This window comes from Sorex fumeus, unplaced genomic scaffold (genome assembly GCF_029834395.1).
Source record: "Sorex fumeus unplaced genomic scaffold, SorFum_2.1 ptg000051l, whole genome shotgun sequence".
NCBI classification, from domain to species: Eukaryota; Metazoa; Chordata; class Mammalia; order Eulipotyphla; family Soricidae; genus Sorex; species Sorex fumeus.
Window position 1 is genome coordinate 29855284 of NW_026606108.1, and position 13156 is coordinate 29868439.

The 13156-nt window shown below is 38.2% G+C and overlaps 1 protein-coding gene across 1 annotated transcript in view; it reads left to right on the forward strand.

The window, feature by feature from the left end:
* Positions 1–13156, forward strand: part of ADAMTS19 (ADAM metallopeptidase with thrombospondin type 1 motif 19) — a 248810-nt gene that overhangs the window by 213473 nt on the left and 22181 nt on the right. Inside the window, exons 21-22 of the mRNA XM_056124756.1 lie at positions 219–423; positions 2790–2942. Coding sequence (XP_055980731.1) covers positions 219–423; positions 2790–2942 — 358 coding nt within the window. The remainder of the gene's footprint in view (positions 1–218; positions 424–2789; positions 2943–13156) is intronic.

Below are 13156 nucleotides of genomic sequence, written 5' to 3' on the forward strand. Positions count from 1 at the left end.
ATCTAAGATAGACTTTTAAGATTCTATAGGTACAAGACCTGAAATAAGAAATGTCTAGAGACTCTAGAGCCATAGAAAGTATGGGAATCTTAGAGAAAACTGTAACTACAGCTTATTATTATTTTAAAAGCAGCAGCAGCAAAATCTAATCATTCAGACACTGTACTGGATAAAGAACACATTGATTCATACCGTTTAACCAGTGTGACTTCTTTTAGGTGGATGATGACAGAATGGACTCCATGCTCACGAACTTGTGGAAAAGGGATGCAGAGCAGACAAGTGGCCTGTACCCAGCAGCTGAGCAATGGAACTCTGACCCGAGCCCGAGAGCGGGATTGTGTGGGGCCCAAGCCGGCCTCTGCCCAGCGCTGCGAGGGCCAGGACTGCATGACTGTGTGGGAGGCGGGGGTGTGGTCCGAGGTACTACATTTGTCTTCTCTTTTATCTTTTCCTGTTCTGACTCTCAGCTTGTATATAGTCATATTGTTTTTTTCAGATTTTCCGTAGGTGTTCAGACAGCAGTGTACCTTAATGTGTATCTATTTTCATTTTTTATTATTTGATGTTTGGGGTTCACCTGGCTGTTTTCAGGAGACCGCATGCACTGCAGGGGTTGAACCCTGGTTGGGAGCATGCAAAGCTAGCGTCTTGCCCACTGTACTCTCTGGCCCCGTGTACATTAGTGTCCTGGCTTGACATTATAGGCTGTGAGTACATTAGAGTGGGCGCATGTTAAAACAGTTGTTTGATTCATTGTATATCGCTAAACAGTCAAAAGGGAAGAAGGAGAAAGGAAATTCATGCTCAACCATTTCCTGTGAGCAGGGATTAGATTTTTATTATTGTTTGTATTTAATTAGCAATGCAAGCAAGTTAACAGTTTGATCCTTTCATAGTTGTACTCGAAGTTCAAAGGAAGTTCTTGAAGTCCTAGCTAAGTGGTAAAGCTGGGGTAAATCCAGTGCACCACACACAATGCTTACAGCATGCCGCAACCTATGTGTTCCCTGCCAAACTCAGGGCTTTATTTTCTGTTGCCATAACATAGACCTCGTAGAATAATAAACACCACTCATGACTTACACTGACTGACTCTCACTTACACAGTCTTGCACATATGAAAGCTATATGCAGAGCCAAATCATACATATGCTTAATTTCAGGATACTAATAGAATGTAAACATGATAAAAAGAAAATGTTAGGTTCCAGTAAGTAGCTTTTCTTTTAAAAATAGGGATAAAGTTCTGAGGTGCTATGGTTTGTGACTAACATTTTATTAACCCAAACCCAGACAAGGCACATCAGCCGATAGTTCAGATTTCTATTCTCTGCCCTTACTGAGCTTTGTCTTACAATTTAATCGATTCTTCTGTGTTTGTGATGTACACATATGAGCATGAATGCACTATCCAAATTTTTTTATATCATATCAGCTCATTGTGGTGAAGCACCAGAGAGGTGAAAATACCCTACCATCATAAAGTCTTTTTACAATTTTTAGGAGGAAATAGTTCAGAAATATTCTTATAAATTGTTGACATTAGCCATGAGAGATAACGTGATTTGCCAATTTAAACATTCTTTACCTTTGACTTTATTTTTGATTTTACATTTCAGAGACAGAAGCATCATCACAAAAATAAATATAAATATTAAAATGCCAAGTCACACATATAGTCCACTTGACAGCACAATACATTCAACTATAAGATTGAGAAATTTATTCACAATGTAGGATACTTGAAGAACCACTAGTTTCATTTAGGTTTTCAGGAATATCAATTATAGGGATCTAATGCTTATTCCTGTACTTATAACTACCCAGCACTTACCTGCAGCTCTTTGAATGTTTTCAGACACAAATATAAATGGATATTCAAGTTTTGCCATTTCTCTCATCGTTCCCCTCTGTCTCGATCCTCCTACCAATACTGTTTCTTTCTCTCTCTCTCTCTTTCTCTCTCTCTCTCTGTCTCTCTCTCTCTCTCTCTCCCCCCCCCCCCTCCTTCCCTCTCCCTCCTCTCTCCTGAATTCATCCAGAGTTAGTTACATTCAGGAGACTCAATCAGCCACTCCAATACCATTATCGTTGCTGTGGTCAGTTAGTCAGTGGTGCCTACCTGTGTGAAACAGGAATTCTTGAATCTCATTCCCTAATAGGAGGCCTAAATGTAAATGAGAGCTGAAGCTGTACCTTGAAAGGGTTGGTGGAACACGTATCCACCTTGTAACTATAACATACACTTTATAGCTGTCTGTTGGCATCACTCATACTTCACTTATAAAAAGAACTATATTTTGAACTAAATTATATTTTAAATCCATACAGTTATTTTCCAGGGGTGTATGATCATTTAATCAATCCATTTTATTTTTTTGCTGATTTTAAGTTTATGAGATGGGCCAGGGAGATAGGTAAAAGGGCATTGGCATCTAAGGCCTCCCAGCACAGCAGGGAGGGGGTCCGAACTGCATAAAGTTTGTGAGAAATTAACATTCTGGAAGAACTGCCATTTTCATAAGTACATCTTAAGGCTAAAACACTAAGCCTTAAAAATGAAAATGAGAAATTCCATTAATTATATGTAAAAATCTAGTGCTGATCAAATATGTTACATTTTGGTCAAGATGTTATTCTATGATACTGATGGTCCAGACTCCTGAAACACTTTGCCTCTAGCTCTGTGCCCTCGGCACTACCAGGCCTTCAGATGAGAGATGGGACTGGGCTTGATGATCTGAAATCACTGACTTTGTACAAACTCTCTGGTCCCTGTCTCCCAGTGCTCAGTCAAGTGTGGCAAAGGTGTCCGCCATCGGACTGTGAGGTGCACAAACCCAAGAAAGAAATGTGTCCTGTCCACCAGACCCAGGGAGGCCGAGGACTGTGAAGACTACTCAAAATGCTACGTATGGCGAATGGGTGACTGGTCTAAGGTCAGGATCATCATGTATGTTCTTGCTATTAAATGTCAGTGTCAGCATGTAGGTGGAGACTGTGGTTATCTAAAATTGAACATACACTTTGGTACACTGGGGTTGTGCTGCCCCGTCCCCAGACAATTTCCTCCTTTGTACACATGACCATGGGAATTACTTTTCCAGGTTCAGATCCTGCTTGTGATCATGCTCACTATAGCACTGTATTAAAATGAAGAAAGATAAAACATGCAATGAAAGCTCTTATAGCTATTAGGTTTTTTAAAAAAAAAATTTGGCTACTTTTTGCTGATACAAGTTTTGTGTCAATTTTTTTTTTGCACAAAACTCATCAGTATATTATCAGATAGTTTGAATATGTAATTAGGGAATATAAGAGCAGAACCAAACCAAGGGCATCTGCCATCATCAGAGGTAAGTGATTCTTCTTCCCACCCATGTTTGGGGTTGGATTAGGAAGAAATGGGAAAGAACTAAATTCCTGGAGTTCTGTGGTTAAATCAAGAAGACACAATTCTTTGGGCAATAATTTCATATTATAATTGAATATTTAAAAGTGAAGTGTGCAAAATAACTTTATTAATTCTAGAAAGAATTAATAAAACCCATATTTTAAGATAAGAGCCTGATTGTAATTAGGTGAAAACAACTTTCAGATGTAAATGCTGATCAAGTAGTTCCCTTGCCATATTTAGCTGTGCTAGTTCATCAAATCACAAAATTCTAGTTCTTAGAAAACAATGACTCCTCTCCTTTTATATTATACATTTTTTTAAAATGTGGTGGCAAAGAATGTGGTGTATGTATATAAATAAATAACCTAAAGGATTTTCTCCAGAAATCAGCAACTTGTCAAAGAAATAAATACATAAGGCATAAAAATCTATTTTTTGTAATTGTTCATGCCTTTCCTAACAAAAATTTGCATACAAATATCATGTCAGATCTCAACAAATTGTTCTCTCCTTGCACAACTTACAACATTCATGTTGACACGATATTTTTAACTTTATTGAACCACTATGAATTACAAAGTCATTCATGATTGTTTCAGGGTTACAGTGTCAAGCATCAGTGTCCACTTCCCTCCACTGATGTCCCTTTATGCCTTCCAGCCTGCCCCTCTGGCAGACATTGTTTCCTTTTTCTTTTAGACATTGTAGTTTATAACACTAACTTATTTGGTATCCTGCATGTTGTTTTACCTCTTTTTAGCACCAATTCCTGTCCAGAGTGACCACTACCCTCTATCATTGTCATAATCGTCCCTTCCCTAACCTACCCCCTCCTCTTTTTACAGTGGCAAGATTACTACTAAGGACTTGTTTTCTTGCCTTTCATTTATATTGTCTTTGAGCATTAGTTCCCCTACTACGTTTCTTTATTTCCTGCAAATGAGTATAATCATTATGTTTCTGCCCCTCTCCCTCATTTCACTCAGCATTATACTCTCCGTATCCTTTTATGTATCAGAAAAATTGCATGACTTTTCTTATGATCAAGTAGTATTCCATGGTATAAATGGACCATAGCTTTTTTATTTTTTTTATTTTATTCATTTATTTTTTGATTTCAAGAACTTACTTTATTAGATTAGGAGTAGAATAGATAAAGGGTGTTTGGAGGATCCTCCCAGGAGGGGAGATGCATGTTGAAAGTAGACTATGGACTGAACATGTTTGCCACTCAATGCCTCTTTTGCAGACCACAACACCCAAAAGGAGAGAGAGCAAAAGGGAATGCCTTGTCACAGAAGCAGGATTGGATGGGGGTGATGGGGGTGGGAGGGATATTATCCATGGTGGTGGAAAATGGGCACTGGTGGAGGGATGGGTATTTGATCATTGTATAATCGAAACCCAAGCACAAAAAAATTGTAAATCTACAACTGTACCTCGTGGTGTTTCACTAATAAAAAAGCCAAGGCATCACATACAGTCCAGTTTTCAATGGCTATACAAAACACTATGCAGTTGTTTCTTTTGAAATTTGAACCCAGTAATGGTAGACTCTGGAGCGATAGCACAGCGGGTAGGGCGTCTGCCTTGCACGCAGCCAACATGGCCGACCCGAGTTCGATTCCTCCGCCCCTCTCGGAGAGCCCGGCAAGCTACCGAGGGTATTCGATATGCCAGACACAGTAACAACAAAGTCTCCAATGGAGACGTTACTGGGCCCGCTCGAGCAAATGGTAGACTCATCCATAAAGTTTGATCAGAGTCCTGAAATCTAAGCTTGTTCTTTCTCAAGATTGACTGTTGTATATTTGTAATCATATATGTGGTATCTCTTGTATAGTACAATTTGGTTTATCCTTCTTTTCATTTAGTATGCCAGTGACAATAGGGCTGACTTTTCTATGTGCCATCTAATTCAAAAGCTGCCAGCATTATGCTTCTGTCCCTTTGAATTCAAAAGGAAAGCCAAATCTAGACAACATGTTTTGAGGGCAACATGTTTTGTTACTCTTTATCTGTTTCTCATCTCTGTTTCTCATCTTCCTCTCTTCTTCTCTTACATTTGTGTTTTATTTCATTTTAAAATATAGCCTTTTTTAATGAATCACTCTGAGATACAGTTACAGACTTACAAATTTTCATGATTACATTTTAGTCATACAATAGTTCGCCACCCCCATTCATCTGTTCTTGGGTTGTTTCCTGATTTGGGCTATTGTAAATAGTGTTGCACGTACTGACACTTTTTAAAGGATATATTTATAAAAATCCTTGACTAGGAAATTTGAAGTTACTCCACTCAGTTTATGCAACTTTAATTTGGTAAATTAACTAAGAAAACAACACATTTAAGAGTAAACAATTTTGGGGGACAAGATAATTCTAAATTAACCACATATAATTTATATTTTCCTAATTCTAAGAGAGAAATAGAATAGGATGACAGAGATGGACATTGGCTTGGAAATCAATAGGCACAGGGGAGATTGAGACTCCTTCATTGTGTAAAGAAATCAACTAAACCGTTGAATCTCCTTGCATTGTTTGTTCCACATGAGTGAAATTAGGAACAGACAAAATTCTTGTTTTAAAGATATAGGCAGACTACTCAGCGCAGAAGGCATAAAGTAGGATCAGGAAATAGAGAAGGTAGTACTTGAAGAGATGCCCATGTCTCCGAGGACTGGATTTTCCAGTAAGCATCTTGGGTGGTCCATGCAGCAGGCCCAAAGATTGTCTATGTAATATGATGTAAGTATTAAGGTGGTTTCTTTGAAGTTTATAATCAAGATAGTTAACTTTTGCCTGGAAACAATGGAATAATGGGATATAAACTGAGAATATTAGTTTGGTGACTATGAGCCAGATGTTACAGGAATTGAGAATTCAGGATATTTAGAATTCTGCCAGTATTCAATATCCTAAATGTGTTATTATTTATTTATTTATTTTATTTTATTTTTATTAGTGAAACACCATGAGGTACAGTTGTAGACTTACAAGTTTTTGTGCTTGGGTTTCAGTTATACAATGATCGAGTACCCATCCCACCACCAGTGCCCATTCTCCACCCCCACCAATCCCAGTATCCCTCCCACCCCCATCCCCCATCCCACCCTGCCTCTGTGGCAGGGCACTCCCTTTTGTTCTCTTTCTCCTTTTGAGTGCTGTGGTTTGCAGAAGAGGCACTGGGTGGCAATCATGTTCGGTCTAGAGTCTACTTTCAGCATGCATCTCCCATACTGGACAGATCTTCCCAGCACCCTTTATTTGGTGCTCCCTTTTCTATCTGAGCTGCCTTTACCCCTGGAGTGTGTGGCTGGCCTCGAAGCCATGGAGTGAACCTCCTGGTATTTATCACAGCTGTTCTTGGGTGTTAGTCTCTTATTTTGTTACTTTATGTTACCCAGGTGAATACAATCTTTTTATGTCTATCCCTCTCTTTCTGGCTCACACTAAATGTGTTTTACTAAAACATTTTGCTTCTCCAGTTATCACCATTTTTATCAGAGAAAATGACCAAAAAATAATTTGTTTGCAAAATTAGTTTAATTCCAATAAATTTGACCTTTTTTTGCATCTATGCAGAAGAATGGTAATTAATGGGCCCTATTAACTATGGTTTTCCTAACTTTGTATAAGAAATCTTATATTGTACTCTAAAAAAAAGCTTTTGCAGCTCAAAAATAATACTAAGATTTCCAGGAGTGCTATAGCTGGGTCAAATGGCAGATCAAATTCTAATTTTTTGAGAGTCGTCCATACTGTTTTCCAAAAGGGTTGGACCAGCCGGCATTCCCACCAGCAGTGAAGGAGGGTCCCTTTCTCGCCACATCCGCGCTAGCACCGGTTGCTTTTGTTCTTGTGGATGTGGCCCAGTCTCTGTGGTGTGAAATGATATCTCATTGTGGTTTTGATCTGCATCTCTCTGATGATTAGTGATGTAGAGCATTTTCTCATGTGCCTTTTTGCCATTCGAATTTCTTCTTTGCGAAAGTTAGTCGAAGTGACATCTGCAATTGTTTGTTCATTGCAGCACTCTTTACAATAGCCAGAATCTGGAAAAAACCTGAGTGCCCAAGAACAGATGACTGGTTAAAGAAACTTTGGTACATTTACACAATGGAGTACTATGTAGCTGTTAGAAAAGATGAAGTTATGAAATTTACATACAAGTGGTACTACATGGAAAGTATCATGTTAAGCGAAATGAGTCAGAAAGAGCGGGATAGACACAGAAAGATTGCATTCATCTGGGGAACATAAAGCAACAAAAAGGGAGAGTGACACACAGGAATGGCTGAGATTAGTACCAGGAATTTTGCTCCATGAATGGAAGGCCAGCCACAGGCTCTAGGTGAAAAGGAAGCTCAGATAGAGAAGAGAGTACCAAATGAAGGGTGTTGTGAGGGCCCTCCCAGGGTGGGAGAAGCATGCTAAAAGTAGTCGATAGACCAAACATGATTGCCACTCAAAGCCTCTCTTGCAAAACACAGTACCCAAAAGAAGAGAGAGAGAACAAGGGGGAATACCCTGCCACAGAGGCAGGATGGGACGGGGGGATGGGGGGGATGAGGGTGGGGGGGATGCTGGGACCCATGGGGATGGATGACGGGCACTGGTGGAGGTATGGGGACTTGATCATTGTATAACTGAAACCCAAGCACAAAATTTGTAAGCCTATAACTGTACCTCATGGTTTTTCACTAATAAAAAAAAGAAAAAAAACTAAAAAAAAACTAAAAAAAAAAAATAATAATACTAAGATTTCAATACTCATCAGAGTATTGAGAGATTTGGGGTAAATATTTTTGAGGTTCCCACAGTATCCTAAGATTCTTTTTTTTGAGGGGGGAGTGATTTGGGTCACACCCGGTGATGCTCAGGGGACCATATGGGATGTTGGGAACTGAACCTGGGTTGGCCGCATGCAAGGCAAATGCCCTACCTGTTGTACTATCACTCCAGCCCCTATCCTAAGATTCTTGAGCCTGCTAAGAAGTACATTTCCTAGTGAACTAGGCTTTCCCCACCCCCCCAGAGGATTTTACTGACTCTAAAAGACATGCTTAGTTATTTAAAGCTGTCTGGCCACGTCTGACTCCTGGATATCATGAACTATGACATTTGAGTAAGAAACCTTGGGAATGTAATGCTGTTTCCAGTTGAGGTAAATGATATTAAAACACTCTCTATCTGTATTTAAGACATTAAGCTCACCACTGAAAGTCCAATTCTTTCCCTAGTGGTAACTACTACTTTGTTCTTCTTTTAGTTTATTTTTTCATCTCCTTATTTACAATCTCCAAAAGAAATCTTATGGTTTGTGTATTCCTTCCTCTATGTAACTTATTTCACAAAGGTCCAACCATGTTATTCATTTGTGCTGAGTAGTAGCTTTGAGAATATGTGCCACATTTTTATTATGCAAGCATCGTTTGAGGGGTTCTTCTGTTTCCAAATACTATCTACTATAAATATTATTACAGTGAACACGGGGCTCATATATCCCTCTTTAAAGTGGTATTTTTATATTCTCTGGGTAAATTCTCAGAAATGGAAAAATTGGACCATAAGGAAGAATCTCCACAATGTCTGCAACAATTTATGTTTATACTAACAACATGCAAGGGTTCCCTTGTCTCTACACCCTCACCAATACTGATGTAGAGTATACCTATTCTCACACCTACAAAACAACAGTTCTTTGATTTGCATGTCCCTAATAATGAGGTAGTGAGTGTCTTTTTCCTGTTGGCTGGCTACCTATTTATCTTCATGGGAGGGCCCAGCATATTTAAAATTTTTGTGTTATTTCATTATGTCTTTGTATATTTTTTAGAGCAAACTCATCAAATCTGTTGTTTGATGAAATCCACTTGTTTCCCTTATCACTGGAGTAAAGTCTGAAAACAATGATTAAATTGCTTATATTTTGTCTTCTCCTATGTATTTAATTTCAGCTCTTATATTTAAGCATTTAATCCATTTTTGAGTAAACTTTTGTGCATGATTTTTCTTAATTTTTGCATTGAGTCTGTATAATGCTTTAGATATATAGTAATACGTTTTTAATTTCTGATATTTTGTTTACATTTCTGCTCTTGCATTTTGATAGTTTTCTTCCAGTTCATGTTTAAAATCCAATTATTTTCTTTTATATATATATATACATATATATATTTTATTTGTTGAATCACCGTGAAAACAGCAACAAAGCCTTTCAGTTCCAGTCTCGGTCAGTCATACAATGATCAAACACCTGTCCTTTCACCAGTGCACATTTTCCACCACCAAGAACCCCAGTATACCCCCCACCCACCCCCTACCTGTGTGGCAGATTTCCACTTTACTCTCTCTCTCATGTTGATCACATTCAATTTTATGACAAAAGCCATGGACTTTTGGGTATTGATTTTATAGCCTGCAACATTACTATACAAGTGCTCTACATCATTAGTCATCAGGGAGATGCAGATCAAAACCACAATGAGATATCATTTCACACCACAGAGACTGGCCCACATCCAAAAGAACAAAAGCAACCTGTGTTGGTGTGGATGTGGCGAGAAAGGGACCCTCCACCACTGCTGGTGGGAATGCTGACTGGTTCAGCCCTTTTGGAAAACAGAATGGATGATTCTCAAAAAATTAGAAATTGAGCTCCCTTTGATCCAGCAATATCACTCCTGGGAATATATCACAGAGAGGCAAAAAAGTATAGTCGAAGTGACATCTGCACTTGTTTGTTCATTGCAGCACTCTTTATAATAGCCAGAATCTGGAAAAAACCTGAGTGCCCGAGAACAATGACTGGTTAAAGAAACTTTGGTACATTTACACAATGGAGTACTATGTAGCTGTTAGAAAAGATGAAGTCATGAAATTTACATACAAGTGGTACTACATGGAAAGTATCATGTTAAGTGAAATGAGTCAGAAAGAGAGGGATAAACATAGAAAGATTACATTCATCTGGGGAACATAAAGTAACAAAATAGGAGTCTAACACTCAAGAGTGGCCGAGATTATTACCAGGAATTTTACTCCAGTGCTTAGAGGCCAGCCACATATGCTAGGGGAAAAGGGAGCACCAAATAAAGGGTTTTGGGAGGATCCTCCCAGGATGGGGGGAATGGTGGGTGGGAGGGATACTGGGACCCGTGGTGGTGGAAAATGGGCACTGGTGGAGGGATGGGTACTCGATCATTGTATAACTGAAACCCAAGCACAAAAATTTGCAAGTCTACAACTGTACTTCATGGTGTTTCACTAATAAAATTTTTTTTAAAAAGTTAAATTAAAATTGGAGATATTGATATCAAAAAAAAAGACCCACCACTGTTATTTGGAATTTTCCCCAACATTCAGATCTGCCACAAAGTCATCATTAGAAAACTTTTTATGTTTTCTAATGATTATGAAGAGCATAAGATGTTGTGTGGCCACGCGAATTTGGATTTCTAATATTTTAGTAATAACCTAGAGGGATTACTGCCAGAAGCCCCTGGGTTCTGAGATTGGTGTGCCTCTGGGTTCATGGTTGGTCAGAAGCCGGAGGAGGTGTTTGAGGGTGGCAACCCAGAGCATTGTCATGGCGGGGAGCAGGGCCGATTCCACCCCCAATCCCATGAAGTCCCACAGGCCTCATCAATGCAGTCACATACCTGGCTGTTCATTAGGCTCTAAAAAATGCAGGCCACCATGTCGCCACCACAGAGGGAGACAGGTGGAGGGACAGAAACACTTCCCCTCCCCGGGTGGCATAGCACCATAGTTAAATACACAGTCCAGATGTAGTTCGGTTGGGCATTATCTTTTGCTCAGAAAAATACAATTATTTTCTACTGTGAAGTTTGATTTTGTGTTTATCATGAATTTTATGTATATTTTCCTATGTATTTAACTGTATTTAAATAGAAAGGTAAATTTTCCTTTCCTCCTTTCACTGTTGTTTCCTTAAATAATTATTATAGACTTAATTTATGATGTAGCTTTTTGTCTTTTATCCTTTTGCTTGCCTAAAAAGTTCTTTTATTCTTTTATTTCTATAAATTTTAAATAACATTGGAGTGCTTTTGAATGTACATTTTGCCTTTGCAACTAAAAGGCAAAACTCCTGGTCAAAAGAAATTTGCTGACGGCTTTATGAACATACTTTTCTGTTTTTAATCTCTTTATCTTTTATTTTTACATTTTAATTATAAAGTACCTGTTGGAGGTTTATTTGCATTATTTTGGTTGGAAACTCTGTGCTTGTGGAATTAGATGTCTGTTTCCTCCAAATAGGTTAGGGAGTTTTTTAGCTATTTGTTTAAATGAGTTTTCTACCTGCTATTATCTCGTCTTTCTCTTTAGTATTGTTACTCTGTTTGAACAAATTCTATCTAACTCATTTATTCCTTAAATACTTAAAATAAGGTATTTAAATTCCTTAAATTCTTAAATTCCTCTAATATATCTTTTGGGTTCAATGATTGTCTTCTTCAGTTCTGTGTATGTTAGAGTCAACTTGGAACTTTTTATCAGGTAGGCTGCTTTTACCCATTCCATTTATAGTCTTTCTTCTATTAGTTAAAACAGCTGCCTTGGTGCAGGGAGGCACAACCCACCTGATGTTCTCTGTCATTTGGATTTTTACAGCCACTAGCCTAAATATCTGTTGACAGAATTTTGAAGGGCAGTGCCACTTTAACCCACATACATTAGTCTCTACCAATAATGTGGATTAAAGCAGAAAAGAAGTGTCTCTTACCAGCTTTCTTTCAAGAGAGGGTTCTAACTGTTCTCAAACTCCTCAGCTCAGTTACTGAAATTCATTCATACTAGACCCAGTGCCTTCCAAACTTCTCACTCTTCTTTGGGTCTCAGAGTATGTGGACTTCTGAAAGAAGTTTTTCTATTTTCCTGGACTTGCATTTTTCTGATTATCAATGCCACACATTTAGGGTGCTTTATCTCTCTGATGTATATACCAGGGATTGAGGATCTCTTTGCCTGCCTTACTGTGAGTCAGGGTGGAGTTGTCAGCTAATTGTTTTCTGCTCCTACCTTTGTGTTCTTGGAGAGAATGTCTTAGATGTAGGTATGTAATGGTGGTGTCCATGGAAAGCAGAATCTTGAGGTCTTTCTACACCACTGCCATCTTCTGGATATTCGGGGGGACATAATTTTCAGACACATTTATCAGTCATTATAATTACATCTGTCACTTATTTGTCACAATGTTTTTGAGACAAAGCAATCCATTCTGTCATTTTTCTCATTGACAGTTTACTAACAGTTAACATGAGCTTACTTGTTTAATAAACTCTGAAAGACTCTAAAGACTAGGCTCTTCTACTTAAATCAACAAACTTAAAACTTACCTTTTATTTAACAAAAAACTATCCTAGATCATAAGAACTTGTAAAATATTTAGCTTTGTGTCTCTATGCCTAATAGTTTTTAGAAATTTAAAAATTAAGCACTTAGAGTTCTTGTTCAAATTGATTTTGGTAGTATCATCTCAAGGATAAAAAGTCACATAATTATTACATGTAAGTATATATAGAAATAAGAGGAATACCTGAAATATTTATGTAAGGTGTAATTCGGGGTAGGTACTTTATAGTCTCCTACAATTTTAAAAAAGGCTCTCTTTTTTTTTAGGCTCTCCCCTTTGCACCTGAAAGACCTTGTAAAATTTAAAACTTTCAGGCTGGAGAGATAATACAGCAGGTAGGCACTTGCCTTGTACCTGGTGTCCGAAAA